Source organism: Crinia signifera, chromosome 5 (assembly GCF_055691185.1).
Source record: "Crinia signifera chromosome 5, ASM5569118v1, whole genome shotgun sequence".
NCBI classification, from domain to species: Eukaryota; Metazoa; Chordata; class Amphibia; order Anura; family Myobatrachidae; genus Crinia; species Crinia signifera.
This window is the reverse complement of record NC_139221.1, coordinates 198,024,580-198,042,390: the sequence shown is the minus strand read 5'-3', so window position 1 is coordinate 198,042,390 and position 17,811 is coordinate 198,024,580. Positions and strand designations below refer to the sequence as shown.

Here is a 17,811-nt window from a genome sequence, read left to right as displayed (position 1 = left end):
GCTAAGCATTTCATGCCAATCATCTATCATGTGATCATTTTGTTTTAACTATTTAACTCTTTAAATTGAGGAACTAACTTGACTAATCAATTTCCCCATATAAAAGTGTTTCTAATAATATTTACAATTATGTACACATTAGCCAATTAATGAGATGCACGATAACCGTACCTTTAACAATATTTCCGTGCATATCAGCAAGTGTGTACACACTATATTGTTAATGATGCGTGCTCCTGTGGGTTGTTATCGTCCTCCTCTGTCCTCTGTACATACAATATCCTGACCATGTCGTCAACAGCAGCATGCTCTTGCATGTGGCCACAGAACAATATTGTTTGATGTGTATGAACTATATCGTTTGCCCAAGAGTTCAAGAGCAATCGTTAGTCATAGTGTATCATTTGCACTGTCGGTTAATGTGTAACCAGCCTTAAAGGTCAAGCACAACTATCATGAAAACTGTAATAACAGCTACATTATACAGCTGTTTGTAAAATGAGACAAGTGCTCTAGATAGGAATTTGTTTACTTTGATGACATTCCCCTAAATGGTGATTAAGAGGGGAGATGTCAAGTTACCGTAAAGAAATGTCCTTGGAGTAAACAAGTAAAATGTACAAATGTTATTTTAATAGGATCTTATTGCAACATTGTTTGTGCTGCACCCTAGAAAGGACAAAACACTTTTCCCTATTGGCTACAGCATCATTAAATTTGAACTATCTAGTCTTCTGGCAGAACATGAACTCACAGCTCTGGCTGCAGTAATAATTATACATGTGTGTGTGTCTGACAAAGCACAATTTGCTTGTTGGTTTACAAAACGAAAGACATCTTATGTAAACAAAAATGCTGAAAAATAACAAATGTTAAATAATAGGATGTACACACGGTTCGAGATAGTCTATTTTACTATTCGATTTGGCTTATATAAGCAAAATCGAGTCGAAATCAAAAGGAAATTGAATACATTCAATATCATCCCGATGCGAGGCCCCGCAGCGTCAAAATCGAATGGAATTATAGACTGTGCAGGCAAGACTATATAGTACAGATCCATACTATAAAGTCAAAATCGAATGTGTACATGGCGTCATGCGATTCAATCCCAAAATTAAATAGAAATTACAATGCACCATGGAGGTCATTCTGATCTTCATGCTCCCCCCCCCCCCCTCGTGCGAACGCGAGTGATGGTTTTGCTGCTGCTCGTGCACATAAGCATTTATGCACATGTGCATACTCCCTTTGCGAATAGATGCAGGTTGTTCCTATGGAGCAGTGCGGACAGGGGGAGATAGGTGGCAGAGATATTTGCTGTGCGACGGGCCTTTGTGCATGCACCGTTTAATTGGCTTGCAGAGCTGAAAAATCAACAGCTTTGCGAGTCTCTCAGTATGACCCCCCCATTTGTACACCACTTAAGTTTAAAATAAACAAAACAGTATTCTGGACTTAGATTATTTTAACATCACATTATAATGCTGTTACTCTATATGTGGCACGACTGCTTAAAGTGGTCCTGGAGCGTTGGTGTAACTAATTTCCCTCTGCCACCTATATCCCCCCCTTCTGCTTCCCCCATTAGGCAGAGTGGTAGGGTTTTTGGCACCCCCCTATAATGCTTTTCTGCTAGCATTACTGTGCGGGGCCAAAGTGGAGGTTGGACTAGTTCCACCTCACCATTAGAGGTGGTGGAATGCAGTTCCATCATGTTTGTCCCCCCACATTAACCCCTATGTGGCACAGTCTTAATCACCTGTCTAGAAGAACTTTAACATCATCTATGTGTCTAGTGTCTGGTTGGGTGTCTCCAAAACACTGCCATCTGTTGGCAGCAAGTGAAACTGCATCTCTTTATCTCTCACACATGCACAAATACAGAGGCAATCACAAGGTAGCAGACTAGCTTTCGAACCATTTGCTTCAAGCAGGCTAACTAGTATGTATATATTGGTGAATATTATTAGTATCCATTTACAAACTGTAAAGCATACTGAATTGTGGGTTACATTTCACACTGGAATCTTCCCTTCTTGATTATTATTAATACTGAATCCCGCTCTCCGTAAATCAAGTTTACCATTGCAGACAAAATCATCCACTAAATGAAAGGCCAAAAACAAGGTGACAGCCCTTTTATATTGAACACATGTGAGAGTGACAAGGAGAATATGGTATAATTTAAAACATATAATGTATGAAAACGTTACTAGTCCTTGAAGTAAAGTGTCTGCAAAAATGGGCATAATAAAATACACTATGCCCCACAGAAAAATGGTAATTAGCTTTTTAAAAGTCAAATTTGTGTGATACACATTAATATTTATGCAACAATTGCAATGCTGTTCTAGTATATAAATATATAAAATAATGTAGTACTTACATATACCAGTACAGTTCCATTGTTTCTTTCTATTATTTTCCTTCTCAAATGCAGCTCATTTCAGCGCTGATGTTTCTTAAAGAAAAAAAAAATGGATTAACACATATTTTCCAGCTTATAAATTACTAGTCTTAAAGTTCGCACTCGGCCGTTCGTGTGTTCGGGTGTACAAACACAGGAGTGCCCGAACAGATGAACGGCTGGGCGCCTGATCACCTGAGCGCTGCCGAGGCCCTGAAATTCTCCAAGTGGCCTCAAACAGCCGAAGCCGCCAGCAGCAGCACCAGGGGCTGCTGCATAAGGCAGTGATTTCCCTTCTGTGTTGGGTATTTCTGGGGCAGGACTAACCTGCCCTGGTAGGTTTGTCCTGTCCCAGTAAAACCCACTTCTCAAGGGGTTAAGGGTTCACTTAAGTGAGTCTGTTTAGTGTGTTGTATTAAGTGCCGTTGAGAGGGGTGGGGAGTGGGTAATTTTTACCTGGGCCCCCCTCCCCTGCTGCAGTGACTGGACAGTGGGGAGCATAGGTTGCCGCAGCAGCACAGCCTCTCTCCCCTGCTCACTACATGTTGCTCAGTGCTGTGTGCTGAGTGGGGGAGAGCAGCCTGCACCCCCTGCAATTTTTTTTACAGGGACGTGGCCACTCTCCTCCCATTGACCACGGCCCCTTTTACCCAGGCCCTGTGGCACATACAACAGCCCTGGTTGTATTCAGAAATTCAAGCTTTCCAACGACATATCACAATGCATGAAAACAACAGAAATAACATGGACCCTTATGACAGGACCCTTAAGGGGTCATCCGATTAAACCCATCTTGAAACTTATGGGCCCCACACATAGGGCGACATTCAGGCATTTTACTAAATCACTCAGATAATGCCTGAAAACGCATGTAAATCGCTGTGTGTGTAGACAATAATGCAAACTTACATAAAATAACAATCTAGTGGAGTGGCATGGGTCCTATTCTTGTCTCCTATTCCATAAAGACACCTACAAATGTGTCCACCTACATCTATGTGTTATATTATTATATTATTTAGTAACAGGTTCTTACATATCGCAGTGATAAAACAAAGTAGGTAGTTACAGACAAACAAAATTAAAGGAAGGCCCTGCACACAAGCTTACAATCTATAGGGAACTAGGAAAAAGTATATGTGTTATCTATTGCATAATGGTCCATCAGATTGCAAAGGTTCTTGGTGTGCTGTATGATGCAGTGACCCAGCAATGTTGTCCAGTGGTCAGGAGGATAGGAAAGTCGGAGACAAAATATGTGAGGATATGTTTGGACTGTACAGTGGGGATGTAATTGGATATGAAAGGTTTATGAAGGTTATAAGGGTGGCTTTGCTAAGCTTGCCTGAAGAGGTGAGTTGTCAGGGAACTCTTAAAGGTTTGGATGCTAGAGGAGACTCTTATTGTGAAAGGTTGGGCATTCCACAGAATGTCGAAGAAAGTTCTGCAAATGTGAATGGGAGCGAATAGTGCTTGTGGATGAGACCAAAGATCTTACGAAGAGCGAAAAGGTTGGTTTGGGAGAGATTTTTAGATGAGCAAAGAGATGTAAATGTAAAGGTTATTTTATATTAGATATGGTACAATACAGGTAACCAATGGAGCGACTGGCTGAGCAATTTTAAAGAAGACGAATGTCACTCCTAATCCCATATGTCATGGCAATTGTTCTGGGTTTTAAATTGCTTGTCTTGGGAAATAATGTAGTCATCTTGTTTCTGCCGGATATCTGAGTACAGCCATCATAGCGGCTGACGTACACCTGCACACTAGTAATTGCGGGACTATTTAAGAGGGCTGTGTTTCCCTCTTGGACATTACACTCCTGATGAAGGATTACTCTGAAACGCGTTGAGTGTTTCTATTGCTGGACGGTACCCTGGAGGAGAAACTACCACTGGTTGACGCAGAGATCCGTGTAGCGCTGAGCCCCTGTTCCGGACGGGAGTCTTATTGGATACATAACTGGACCTGCCTATTTCCATCGAGACTGTGCTGTTTTGCCACTGTGGAATACCACCCATACTGTTTTTATTGTCTGCAGATTGTAAGTGTGGATCTGTATTAAACTCCTTTTAAAATCAAGGATAACCTGCACTATTTGTGTATTCTATTTTTTCACCCTTGTCGTACTATCTGTGCGAAAGGGTGTATATCATTTCAGGTTTCCTTGACTGTGAATATTTAAAAAATGAATATATCTTAATGGTAATATTAAATTAATTTTGCACTTTCTGTTGGTTATACACTGAGCGCTAATTATCATTCGCCACCCTGTTTGTCTTTCTCCAAGTGCTTCGAGGCAATCTGTTGGATGTGTGCCTTTTTGGTGTTTTGTTCAGCTGCACAGTGTATTTAATTGTGCACCTATCATTGTCAAAATTCTGTTTCCAAATAATGTAGCATCACATGGGCCACTTTCTAGTTATAAGCAAATTAAAATGACAATTTAATTGGTTGATTGTTGCAGAACAGTATTTGTATTTGTTCCACTATAACACCTGCAAGGAAGTTTGCACTGATCACTGTATGCCATACACATTTTGTACTATGGATAATTTGATCAGCATCCTTCCTCCATTAAAATTCGTCATCATCTAGTGCAGCTCAGAACAAAAGGATTGGTCACTTGGGAAAAGAGCAACACATTCCTGAACTGAGAACATTTTCTACTCTCATCAACATGGCACAGCAACTTCAGGAATATTTAGTTTTTTCAACGTTTTCACAACTTCACTTAGGACAGTGGAGGGGTTAAATTTACTAAGACTGAAGTTCTATTGAAGATAGGATGTATAGCAACCAATGAGATCATATTGATTATCTTCTAGAAGGTGCTAAAATCTGATTGGATGCTATGGACAACATCCCATCTTTCATAGAATTTCCATCTTAGTAAATTTACCCCCCAGTGTCTGTGAAAACATAGCCTGGCTCCACCCTCCGAGCACACCACTGATTATTAGCAGTAGCGACATCTTGACATAAGTATGCCTCGTGCTTCTCTTCCATATATGCTGTCAAAACTCTGCCTAATACTAGCACCACAACTAATTGTTACTCTTATTGAGTTGAAATGAAATAAGATGTAAAAGACCATGCAGCAATATTTTCCTGCATGGCCTAGTAGAAGGGGGATGTTTTTTAAGGCAATGGGGGAATGGTTAGGTCATCAACGGAACAAAAATACGTTAGTGGCAAAAAGGTAAACAATATGGCCTATAGTTTGCTCATAAAATACACACAGGAGTAAGAAATCTTATACAGGTACACCCCCGATTTTCCGGCATCATCGGTTCCAGCACTGAGCCGGATTAACGATTTTGCCGGATTTTCGGTGGTGTTCCCTGAATGCAGGGAGACCCCCGCAGTGTGACCCGCCGCAGCTTGATTCCCCCCTCCCCAACCCCCCGCAGCTTGTATCATGATTACAAGCCTCCGCAGCACATCTCATGCTCACCTAATCAGCACGGCGCCGCCCGTCCCCGTAGCGTTACTCTCCCCTTCCACACTGCAATACACTCCCACTTCCCTTCTAAGCCCTCCTGCTGCTTCTGCTGCTGTCCTAAGCCCTCCCACAAATTATTTTACAGACAAAACACATTAACTCCTACCTTCCCCCTGGCACCCGATGTGTCCGGATTAAAAGAGGTTCCGGACCATCGTTTTCCGGAAAATCGGGGTTGTACCTGTACTAGAAAAAACATTCTGTTGTTGTTTTGGCACCATTATGCAATACAATATTAACGTCTTTAAAATGATTAGAAGATCATTTTACAATTATCATTTGCAAGGACGATATACATGTATTACATGCAGTACAGTACATAGGAACATTTCAACTAAGGGACAATTAGATTGCCATTTAGAAATCTATTGATCCAGGACAGTGGAAAGTATAATTAAATAACTGAACAACTACAGTCTACACCTAATAAAATACTGTTCTGAATATTTACATATATATTATAGCTTTGTATTGTGCTAAAACATCATTTTATTTTGATTCTTAAGGTTCGTACACACGGCGCGATTCATGTGTCATCCGATATCGTATACGATTTCGCAGGAACGTGCTGGGCCTGAAAAGCATCAGATTTCCCTCAGTACTAATTTGAATCTTCCTTTGTATATGCTGGCGGCTTATACTTCCTAGGGCAAGCCCCAGAAGTGTAGACAGGTAGCCAGGAAATAATGTCATAATTCCAAAATAAAATAATAATCATACTAAAATTAAATCATATAGGTTAGCAAGGTTGTAGCTGAACACAGAAGATTTCAAATTCAATGTCCTTTGCAGAGAAGAAACCAAAAAGTAATTTGTTATCCCTTATGCAAATGTCTTGTTTTGCAGAGCATCCCCGTTCAGACGTTAAACAATCTGTAAAGCAACATATACACTACACACTTGCTCATAAAGGGCCCTTCTTAGAGATTTCTCTTTAAAAAGTCTAGTATGTACACTTGATATTGTTAATGAGTGCTCCTGCATACTATTAACCCCTTCCTGACAGAGCCAGTTTTTGCGTTCCTGACAGAGCCCTTTTTTTCAAATCTGACATGTATCACTTAAGTGGGGATGACTTTTTTTTGCTTTTACTTATCCCAGTGATTTTGAGATTGTTTTTTCGTGACACATTGTACTTCAAATTAGTGGTAAATTTGGGTCGATACAGTCTGTGTTTTTTTGTGAAAAATACCAAAATGTCGTAAAAAAATGGAAAATTTAGCAATTTGCAAAATGTTAAATTTTCTGCTTGTGAGACAAATAATCATACCACTCAAAATAGTTAATAACTAACATAGACCATATGTCTACTTTATGTTTCCATCATTATTTCAACTTCCTTTTAATTTTTTTGGACACTAGGAGGCTTACAATATGAATAGCAAATTCTCAAATTTTCAAGAAAATTTCAAACACTGATTTTTTTAGGGACCAGTTCAGTTCTGATGTGACTTTGAGGGACTTGTATGTGAGACACCCCCATAAATGATGCCATTTCAAAAACTGCACCCCTCAAAGTATTCAAAACAGCATTTTGGAAGTTTGTTAACCCTTTAGGTGTTTCACAGGAATTAAAACAAAGTGTAGGTGAAATTTCAAAATTTCTTTTTTTTTGCAGATTTTCAATTTTAATACATTTTTCTAAGGAACACAGTAGATTTTACTAGAGAAATGTGACTAAAAATTGATTACCCCAATTCTTTTGTTTTCATAAATATCCTATATGTGGCCCTAGTGTGCACGGTGACCAAACCACAGGCTTCATAATAGAAGGAGCACCTACTTGATTTTGGAGCCTCCTTTTTATGAGATTATTTTTTAGGCACCATGTAGGTTTCTAGGCACCATAAGATGCTAAAAGTTAGGAACCTCCCCCACAAGTGACCCCATTTTGAAAACTACACCCTTCAGGGAATTCATCTAGGGGTATAGTGTACATTTCAAACGCCCAGGGGTTTCACCAATTTTGATACAACTGGGCTGTGAAAATGAAAAAAAATATTTTTTCATTTTCACAGCTCAGTTGTATCAAAATTGGTGAAACCCCTGGGGGTTTGAAATGTACACGATACCCCTAGATGAATTCCCTGAAGGGTGTAGTTTTCAAAATGGGGTCACTTGTGGGGGGGTTCCACTGTATGGGTGCTTCAGGGGTCATTCAACTAGAATCTGTGCTGCAAAATCCAAATATCACTCCTTCCCTTCTGAGTCCTGCCATGCACCCAACTGGTATTTTTTGGTCACATGTGAGGCATTGCCGTACTCGGGAGAAATTGGGGCACAGATTTTGGAGTGCTTTGTCTCCTTCATTCCTTGTGAAAATGAAAAATTTTGAGCCAGAACTGCATTTTTGTGTAAAAAAATGTAATTTTTTACACAAAAATGCAGTTCTGGCTCAAAATTTTGGGAGGGGGGCTGGTGCTGCGGCTGGTGGGGGGGTGGGAGAGGGGCTGGCGCTGCGGCTGGTGGGGGGGTGGGAGAGGGGCTGGCGCTGCGGCTGGTGGGGGGGTGGGAGGGGTGCTGGCGCTGCGGCAGCCGGGTGGGTGGGAGGGAGGGGGGGCTGCCGGGTGGGAGGGGGGGGGGCTGGCGATCGGTGGTGATCGGTGCTGTCCTTAACAGCACCGATCACCACCGATCACTGTGTTACCGAGCGGCTTAAAACCATGACGTATATATACGTCTTCGGTCGGGAAGTACCTCCCGACCATGACGTATATATACGTCATATGTCGGGAATATCTTTCTATATATATATATATATATATATATATATATATATATATATATATATATATATATATATATATATATATATATATATATATATATATATATATATACTGTATATATATATATGTGTGTGTGTGTGTGTGTGTGTGTATATATATATATATATATATATATATATATACACATATATATATATATATATATATATACACATATATATCAAATTCAGTTTATTATCTATACTATCTATACAAGCAGCTTATGATGCTGCTGCTGCTGGCGGGGGGGGGGAGGGGGGGAGCGCTGCGTGCGCTGCTGCTGCTGCCGGGGGAGCTGAGAGGGAGCTGCCGGGGTGAGTGCGAGCAGGGCTGCCGGGTGGGAGGGAGGGAGGGCTGCTCAGCAGTGGTGATCGGTGCTGTACTTAACAGCACCGATCACCACCGATTTCTGTGTTACCGAGCGGCTTAGCCGCCGGTAACACAGAAATAGCTGTGATTGGCTGTTCACATTTGAACAGCCAATCTCAGCGATCGCCGACCGGGGGGGGCACCCCTGCCCCCCCTGGGCGGCGAGGGGGGATGTCTGCTGTCAGGGACAGCAGACATCTCCAAACTGTCACCGCGTCTATAGACGCGGTGACAGTTTAAACCCATGACGTACATTTATGCCATGTGTCGGGAAGTACTTCCCGACCATGACGTAAATGTACGTCCAATGTCGGGAAGGGGTTAATGACCCTCCACCATCTGCTGAACATGTAGGTCGATTTTGGCAATACAGCCTGCAATAAATTTTTCCAATAAATGTTTAATAGCAGTAAATTAGAAATGGTAGATTTAGAAAATGATACAAAATATAATTACTTACACAAGTTTTTATTGGTATTTCTTAACCAAAAATTATATTGGTTTCTGTTTGAAACCAGATTATGTAGCGTTACACAATCTAGTGAGTTAAAAATTACTCAAAACTTAATAGTACGATTGATTAGATCTTTGCAAAAAAAGGTAAAGCAATAGTTAAATCTTACCTCAAAACTGTTTTATTTTTTTAATGGATAATAGCCACCCTGCTCTCATTTGTTGAGTACAGGCAACATGCACAAGAGTTAAAGCGAATTTCATTTAACATTCTGTGGCCATGTTCTGTTCAGGAAATGTTTATTGGTCTCACCATGGTTACCAGACACACATAAAAACACAACTCATAAAATATATCCCTAAGTTAAACATGAAACATCTGCTAGCCCTTCAGTTCTATTCAGACCATTTTTACAAAGCCTGATGACTTAAACGATGCAAATGGTTCAGAGACTTGTGCATGATAATCACCTCAAGCTTTATTAGAATTTAATCTATTTGTTTATAAACAATTGTCATATATGGGTATGGAAGAAACCCTATAGCTTTACATTAAGCACACCTCCCAACATTGTACTGTCGGGGATCGGGGCACTCGCACGGCATAGAAAAACGGGACTATCCTGCGAAAAATTGGAACAGTTGGGAGCTATGCATTTGGTGAGTGCTACAATGTGAAATAGCAATATATTTTTGTCACTAGTCTACAACTGAAACGTGAGAGTGCTCAGCAGATAGAAAACCCACTAGAGTTAATGCTCTCTCAGAGATAACCATTCTGATCCAGTTCCAAGCCAGGACAGACCCGTAACTTACCTTGTTCACACTACACAAGAGCGCAGTAATCTTGTACGGACCCTAGGGTGTGGCATCAGTCCCATTAGTCTAATCCCGCTAGCGATGTCCTCCGTCACCATGCATGTACAGACAACTGAGGATGTTACTGACGACGTGTTAAAGCATACATCGTTGGGAACATTGTGCGTACACACTGGACAATATTTAGATTTTTGTCATTCAGACCCTTCGGAATCTGCAATATCGTTACAAATATTGTCCAGGGTGTACCCAGCATTAGTGGTCTTATGGGTTTCAACACTAAGGTTGCAAATCTTGTAAAAAGGCAACATAATTGGAGCTCACTATGTAAACACTTATTGCAGGTGCAATCACCACCAATGGTGACATTTCAGCTTGCAGCCTCTTGAGGTGGCAAGTAGAAATGTTAAAGTGTCCGAATGAGACATGTTTGTTGCAGACACTGTTTTGATCAGGTTTAGCCAGTTTTGGGCAGTTAAAAAACTAATGGGCATCCGATTGGAGCAAAAATGTAATTATTCTGATGGATCCCACCCCCAATAAAAAAACACTTAAATTGCCCCCTTATTGGGATAAGTTGACTATTGGAAATTAAATCATAGTATTAAATAACATTGACAAGGTCCTGTCAGCAGTTTTAGAACAACTGAGGAATGCAATTAAATGAATTAGGACATGAGATCGAAGAAGGCCCCTTATGTTCAGTCATCTTTCAACTGCAACAAGCTGTTCAGAATGAAGTAAATGTTTTGTGTTGTACTTTACTAATTTAGCCCAGGTCATCACTGCAATCAGAAAGTATAACATGTGTAATAAAACTTTAAGCATGTTTTTTTTTTCTTTTTTTATATGATATGGTTGTATTTCCCAAAATGTGTGCCGTAGTACCCTGGCGTGCCACAGCCCACAAACAGAGGTGCTTCGGGTTGGTGGTACAGGGCAAATTTAAAGTATTTATTTTCACTGTAATAGCAGGGTTGCCGACCCTCCCGGAATTACCGGGAGTCTCCCGAAAATCGTGTCCCCCTCCCGGCCCCCCGGAAGGGTGGGCAACCCTCCCGGAATCAGGGGGACCCCCACTGAGCCCCTCGATCGCGGCATTTAAATGCTGCAATCCGCTGGTCTCAGAGGAGGGGGCGGAGCTAAAACGACACACTCATGTCATTTTAGCCCCGCCCCCTCCATGGAGATCAGTGATTTCTGGTATTTTCCAAAATGGAGGCGGGGCTTAATGATGTCACAGTCAAGTCCCCCCCCCCCCCCCCCCCCCCCCCCCCCCCGAACGGGTAATGAAAGTCTCCTCTCCGGGCTTCTCCCGGAGAGGAGCACTTCAAAGTCGGCAACCCTGTGTAATAGGCAATAAACCAGTGCTTATGGCTGCCAATTATAAAATATGTGGACAAACAGAAGCACCTCACCAAACAACTAAACCTAAGGTTGACATATAATTCAGATTAGTTGACTACTATTTCAGACCTGTTAGCAAGGCTGCAATTTTTGCAAGTGGACAAAACCATGTTGTACTACAGGTGAGGCAAATGTAACATGTGCAGAGAGAGTTAGTTTTGGATGAAGCATGTTCAAATTGAAATCGAATCTTGTTTGTGCAATAAAGTTATTTATTTATTTACTTACAGTATCTTATATAGTGCAGCAAATTCTGTTGCACTTTACAATAGGAAACACTGATAAAACAAACTGGGTAGAAACAAACCGACATAGAGGTAAGAAGGGCCCTGCTCACAAGACTACAATCTATAGGAATAATAGGAGGGATACATAAGGATATGATTCCATAGCATGGCAGTTCCACTAGATTGCAAGACAGTCCTGATAGGATGCAATTAGATATGAATGCTACTGGAGGTTCTGTGGGGGTTTCAGAATAATATAATCCTGCCTGAAGAGGTAAGTTTTCAGGGAACGGTTGAAAGTTTGGAGGCTAGAGGAGAGTCTAAATGTGCGTGGAAGAGCATTCCATAAGGTGGGTGCTGCCCAAAGAAATTCCTGCAATTGTGAATGGGATCTATTAATAAGGGTGGATGAGAGACGTAGATCTTGTGCAGAGCGGAGAGGTCGGGTGGGGATATATTTTGAGATAAGCGAAGAGATATAAGTCGGTGTAGTCAGAGTTATGGCTTTGTATGTAAGTAGAAGTATTTTATATTGAATGCGGTAATATACAGGCAACCAATGGATTGCCCGGATGTGCTGCTTCGGCTGCAGCACAAAGAATCTGGTAGTGCGTCTGATACTGCGCATGTGCCTTCCCGTGTCTGTTATCTGCAGTGTGCAGGTGCCTGGACTGTGATTTATTGTATCATTTGTCTCAATAATTCAGCTGTTATTACACTATTGTGCGAATTAAAAGCCATCAAAATGACAGCTTAGTCCCTATCTGCACCTTCCTTTAATATCTGTGGTACTTGTTTAGTTTCACGGCGCCCGATATATCGGATGGGATATCGGCCGATCTGATGCAATGGAGTTGCATGGAGTTGATTTTATATAGTGCGGCTAGTGCAGTAATCCGCTTCCCCACACGGGGCTCACTGGGCTCGCCACGATTCGGGCTCGGTGGCTCGCTGCGCTAGCTACACTATATAAGATCAACTCCATGCGTAGTGGATAGTGGAGTTATGAACAGGTAAAATATTGCATCAGATGATATATCGGCCGATATTGCATCCGACATATCGGTCGATATCGCATATGATATATTGGTCGCCGTGAAACTAAACAAGTACCATCTCTGTCTTCAAAGCTCCCTCTGTCCATATCCAGCTTGTTTGAACAGATAATTTTGCTTTCACTTTCTGTTAAGGAGTAATTTGATCCGTCAAATGGTCACAGGAGGTACTTCACCTCAAAGAGGTGGAGAGAAGTTAACCTTTTATATATATGGATGGGGTTTCCATAACATTAACCCATAAAATTTGCAATTACCTAATGTGGTCGGGCTCCCTCCCCCATAACAGCAGAATGCCTTTCTGTCATGCTTAAACACAGTGCAAAATGTCAGACGACGGTACCAAGTCAATATATGTGTGTATATGTATTTATCTGTCTGCCGGGGACCCTTATCTGGTCAGCGGGGGTAGCGAGGCCCAGGAGAAATCAATCATTCTGTCAGGAATTCCCTTCAGCTCCACACAGCAAGTGCCTCCAAAGGCGCCAAAAAACAGAGTGCAGGAAGAGACCAAAAGTCCCTGCTACAGCCGGGACCGTGGCGTTTTGGTGCCATCTACCTCCTGTAAGTGGCTCCTACTAGTACATTCTCCTCTTCCTGGTGACTCCCCTTGGCTGGGGATCACTTGGAATCGCCCATCCTCCAGGCTCCTATGAAAGGCTGCAACCTCCAAGGAGTTCAGCCTCCAAACCCTGTCAAGATGGCGGCTGCCATCGCGGAGGTACCCGTCACCCCTGTCAGGGCGCTGACAGGACGCACTTCTGTCAGCCCCTGCTGTGCTGTCAGTGTGAGGAATCTCCTAGAATCCTCACACTGTGCCTACCTAACTAAGTGTAAAAAATTAATAAAATAACAAACACCTTTCTATCTCTCCATGGCTGCTGCAGCAGCCCGTTCAGCATAGCACCCACTCCTGTGGGCACCTAAAACGAACTGAGGAGTCATGGGATGCGGAAGGGAGGAGCATACCTCTCTGAAAGTTTAGCATAGGTGCCTGGCTCCGTTGGACCTCTCCTACATCCCAAGGTCAAGCTGTGTCACCAGGATAGATGAAAGAGAAAAAAAATTGAGGAAACTATAAAGAATTAAAGCATACAATTTGTCTCAAAAGTAAATTTTGTATCATTACGAACACTGTGTTCACATTGCATCCTTCATTAACATTTATTTTTTCATCCACAATAATTGTTTGATACCTTAACCCCTTCCCGACATTTGACGTATATATACGTCATGGCCGGGATGTACTTCCCGACACATGACGTATATATACGTCATGACTTCAAAGTGTCACTGCGTCTAGAGACGCAGTGACAGAGGGACGATGTCTGCTGTCCCTGACAGCAGACATGTCCCTGCATGCCCAGGGGGGGCGGCGATGCCGCCCCCCCCGTCGGCGATCGCTGTGATTGGCTGTTCAATGTGAACAGCCATTCGCAGCGTTTTCCTGTGTTACCGGCGAATCAGACGCTCGGTAACACAGGTGTCAATCACCGCCGGGTGTGAGGGGGCATGAGGGGGTCATCGGTGACGACCACACCTCACCCCACCTGCCCCCAAGGCTGTGATTGGTCCGTCGGACCGACGGACCAATCACAGCCAAGGCGCGCCATTTGAACTAACGGTGACTGCGCTGCAGACGCCATTCCGGTCTGGAATTGCGTGCAGAGCGGTCACCGGCCACTCTGTCCTGCTATACATACCTGAACCTTGCCTGATACTTACCTGATCACCGCTGATCACCGCTGATAGCGTGCTGCCAGCAGCTGGATGCTTCCTGGATCTTGTGACTTCCTGTGTGCTGCTGCTGCAGTGTCATAGAGTCACAGATAGTGATAGATAGTCAGAGATAGTGAGAGATAGTGACAGAGAGTGATAGAGAGTGCTATATTTTGTGTCTGCTGCAACCCCTTTTGTGCTGATCACTATATCTGAGCTGATCAGCAACTTTTTGGGGGTGCAGAGGTTTTTTTTTTATATATATACCTGTCAGTTGCACCAAAGGTTGTGCTGCCTGTGCAACTGACTGCTGCCCCCCCCTGCTGCCCCCCCTTTTGTGCTGATCAGTATAAATTATACCCCTTTTACACCAAGGAATAACCCAGGTTGGACCCAGGTCGGACCTAGGTCAGCTTTGGTGTAAAAGGGGCCAACCCAGGTCCAGTAACACTGGTCTTCTACCCAGGTCCTGACCAGGGTTGAACACTGGTTGGACCTGGGTCGTGGGCGGTGTAAATGGTCCCAACCCAGGTTGGGACATCCAGGTAGTGCTGAAAGGATACCAGAAGTGCTGGACGCCTTTCCACAGTGCGCTTCAGTGGCAAAAGACAGCAGCCAGGAAGGATACGGGCAGTGCACACAAATCATAATTGATCATAATTTTTTTTTTTGGGGGGGGGGGGGGGGGGGGGGCTGGGGGAGAACATGGGAGATTCGGTCTGCTGCTGCAGGGACCGAATGGATGATGCTGCACTTTTATACCGCTATGTATGCTTGAACACTGAATAAAACTTTTTGAAAAATATTTTACAAAATAAACAAACCAACATTTTTCAATGCTAACTTGTCATGTCTTTTAATTTTTATTTTAAATCATTGACGGAAGGTTAGATGGTAGTTTATCGGTCCTAAAATGGACATTTTTAATATCATCCATAGGGAAAAGCAGGGCTGACCCAGGTTCAGTGTAAACAGCGCAGACCTGGGTCACAGTGCTGTGTAAATGGGGTATGAAGCTGGGTCCAACCTTGGAAACTCCTGTGTTCAAAGACCAGGGTCCGACCAGGGATTTGGGTGTAAAAGGGGTATTAATTAAGATCAGCAACTTTTTGGGGGTCCAGGGTTTTTTTTTATATATATACCTGTCAGTTGCACCAAAGGTTGTGCTGCGTGTGCAACTGACTGCTGCCCCCCCTGCTGCCCCCCCCTTTTGTGCTGATCAGTTTAAATTAATTAATCAGCAACTTTTTGGGGGTCCAGGGTTTTTTTTTTTTATATATACCCTGTCAGGTTGTGTGCCTGCTGCCCCTCACTGCTAATCAGTGTTGCATCACTGCATCACAGATCTGCAGTTTTTTTTTTGGAGTGCAGTGGGGTTTTGTTTTTACACCCACGTTGCTTTTGTGGGTGTCCTGTGGCCGCTGAGCGCTGATCAGTGACGTACAATCACTGAACAGCATTTTTGGCACAGGGTTGATATCATTTTTTTTCTGCAGTTTTTTTAAATTGTTTTTTTTCTTTGGAGAGTGCTGTGGTATATTTTTTTAAATTGTTTTTACACCCACGTTGCTTTTGTGGGTGTCCTGTGGCCGCTGATCAGTGACGTACAATCACTGAACAGCATTTTTGGCACAGGGTTGATATCATTTTTTTTCTGCAGTTTTTTTAAATTGTTTTTCTTTTGTTTTTACACCCACGTTGCTTTTGTGGATGTCCTGTTGCCTTTGAGCGCTGTTCAGTGACGGACGTTACTGACCAACATCTGTGCTCAATTTTTGGCGCAGGACCTTTTTTTTTTTTTTTTTTTTAACCCCTTCAATTTTTTTTTTTTTATTGGGATCAAATTCCTGTATAAAGTATTTTTTTTTTCTGCACTACATACACACTACACACTACATACCCCCCGTGTTGAAATAAAGTTTGTACCCCCCCTACACTATACCCGTGTTGAAACATTACACTTACAGAAACACAAAAATAAAAATGGCATCCCAAATGTCATCCCAGTCATCCAGAAGAATGTATTCAGCGGAGGAGGCATATGCCATGCTTGCCTCTGACTCTGACACAGCCAGTGATGCAAGCGGGGAATTTGAAGGATTCGTCTTAAGCTCCTCTTCCTCCTCTAGTGATGAGGGACCCCCTCAAAGACGCCCCCGTAGAGCAGCTGAGACCCCCCCCCAAATGATTGATCCCGTATGGACCCCACCACCAGACAATTTTGAGCCCCAGGTTCCTGAGTTTTTGGCCATCCCAGGAATCCAATTTGATTCAACAGGTCTCAGAGAAATTGACTTTTTCAAATTATTTTTCTCTGATGATTTTATAAATTTAATGGTGGACCAAAGTAATTTATATGCCCAGCAGTTTATTGCTCAAAACCCCACGTCATCATTTGCTAGGTGGACCCCTGTAGATGCAGTAGAGATGATGACGTTTTGGGGTCTGGTGTTACATATGGGCATAGTAAAAAAGCCAGAAATTAGGCAATATTGGAGTACAGATGTTCTGTACAGCACCCCACTTTACCGTATGGCCATGACTCGGACTCGTTTTGAGATAATCCTTAAATTTTTACATTACACCGATAATGCACAGTGCCCACCCAGAGATGATCCCACCTTTGACCGGCTATTCAAAGTCAGGCCGGTCATTGATCATTTCAGTGCCAAATTTGCAGAGATGTACATCCCTGAAAAATTTATTTGTATCGACGAGTCCCTTATACATTTTAAAGGAAGGGTTAAATTCCGCCAGTACCTTCCCAGTAAGAGGGCAAGGTATGGCATAAAAATGTATAAGCTGTGTGAAAGCACCTCAGGGTACACCCACAGGTTTAGGGTATATGAAGGGAAGGATTCAACAATTGAACCGGCAGAATGCCCCCTCTCCCTCGTAGGTGTTAGTGGAAAAATTGTCTGGGATTTAGTGCACCCCTTCCTGGATAAAGGTTATCACCTCTATGTGGATAACTTTTACACTAGCATCCCCCTGTTTAAGGCCCTTGGTTCAAGAGGTACAGCAGCTTGCGGTACTGTGCGCAAGAACCAAAGAGGCCTCCCAAAAACGCACATTG

At 42.7% G+C, this 17,811-nt stretch overlaps 1 protein-coding gene across 4 annotated transcripts in view; it reads right to left on the bottom strand.

Annotated features, from left to right (window-relative positions):
- The window catches only part of LOC146080762 (uncharacterized), a 97,839-nt gene that overhangs the window by 35,493 nt on the left and 44,535 nt on the right, over positions 1–17,811 (bottom strand). For 2 of the 4 annotated variants that reach the window (XM_083188396.1, XM_083188393.1), the window contains exon 2: positions 2,390–2,464. In XM_083188396.1, the coding sequence (XP_083044522.1) occupies positions 2,390–2,409 (20 nt within the window). In that variant the 5' untranslated portion in view covers positions 2,410–2,464. Of the gene's footprint in view, positions 1–2,389; positions 2,465–6,024; positions 6,105–17,811 lie in introns of all 4 variants that reach the window. The other 2 variants (XM_083188394.1, XM_083188395.1) reach the window with 2 other exon arrangements.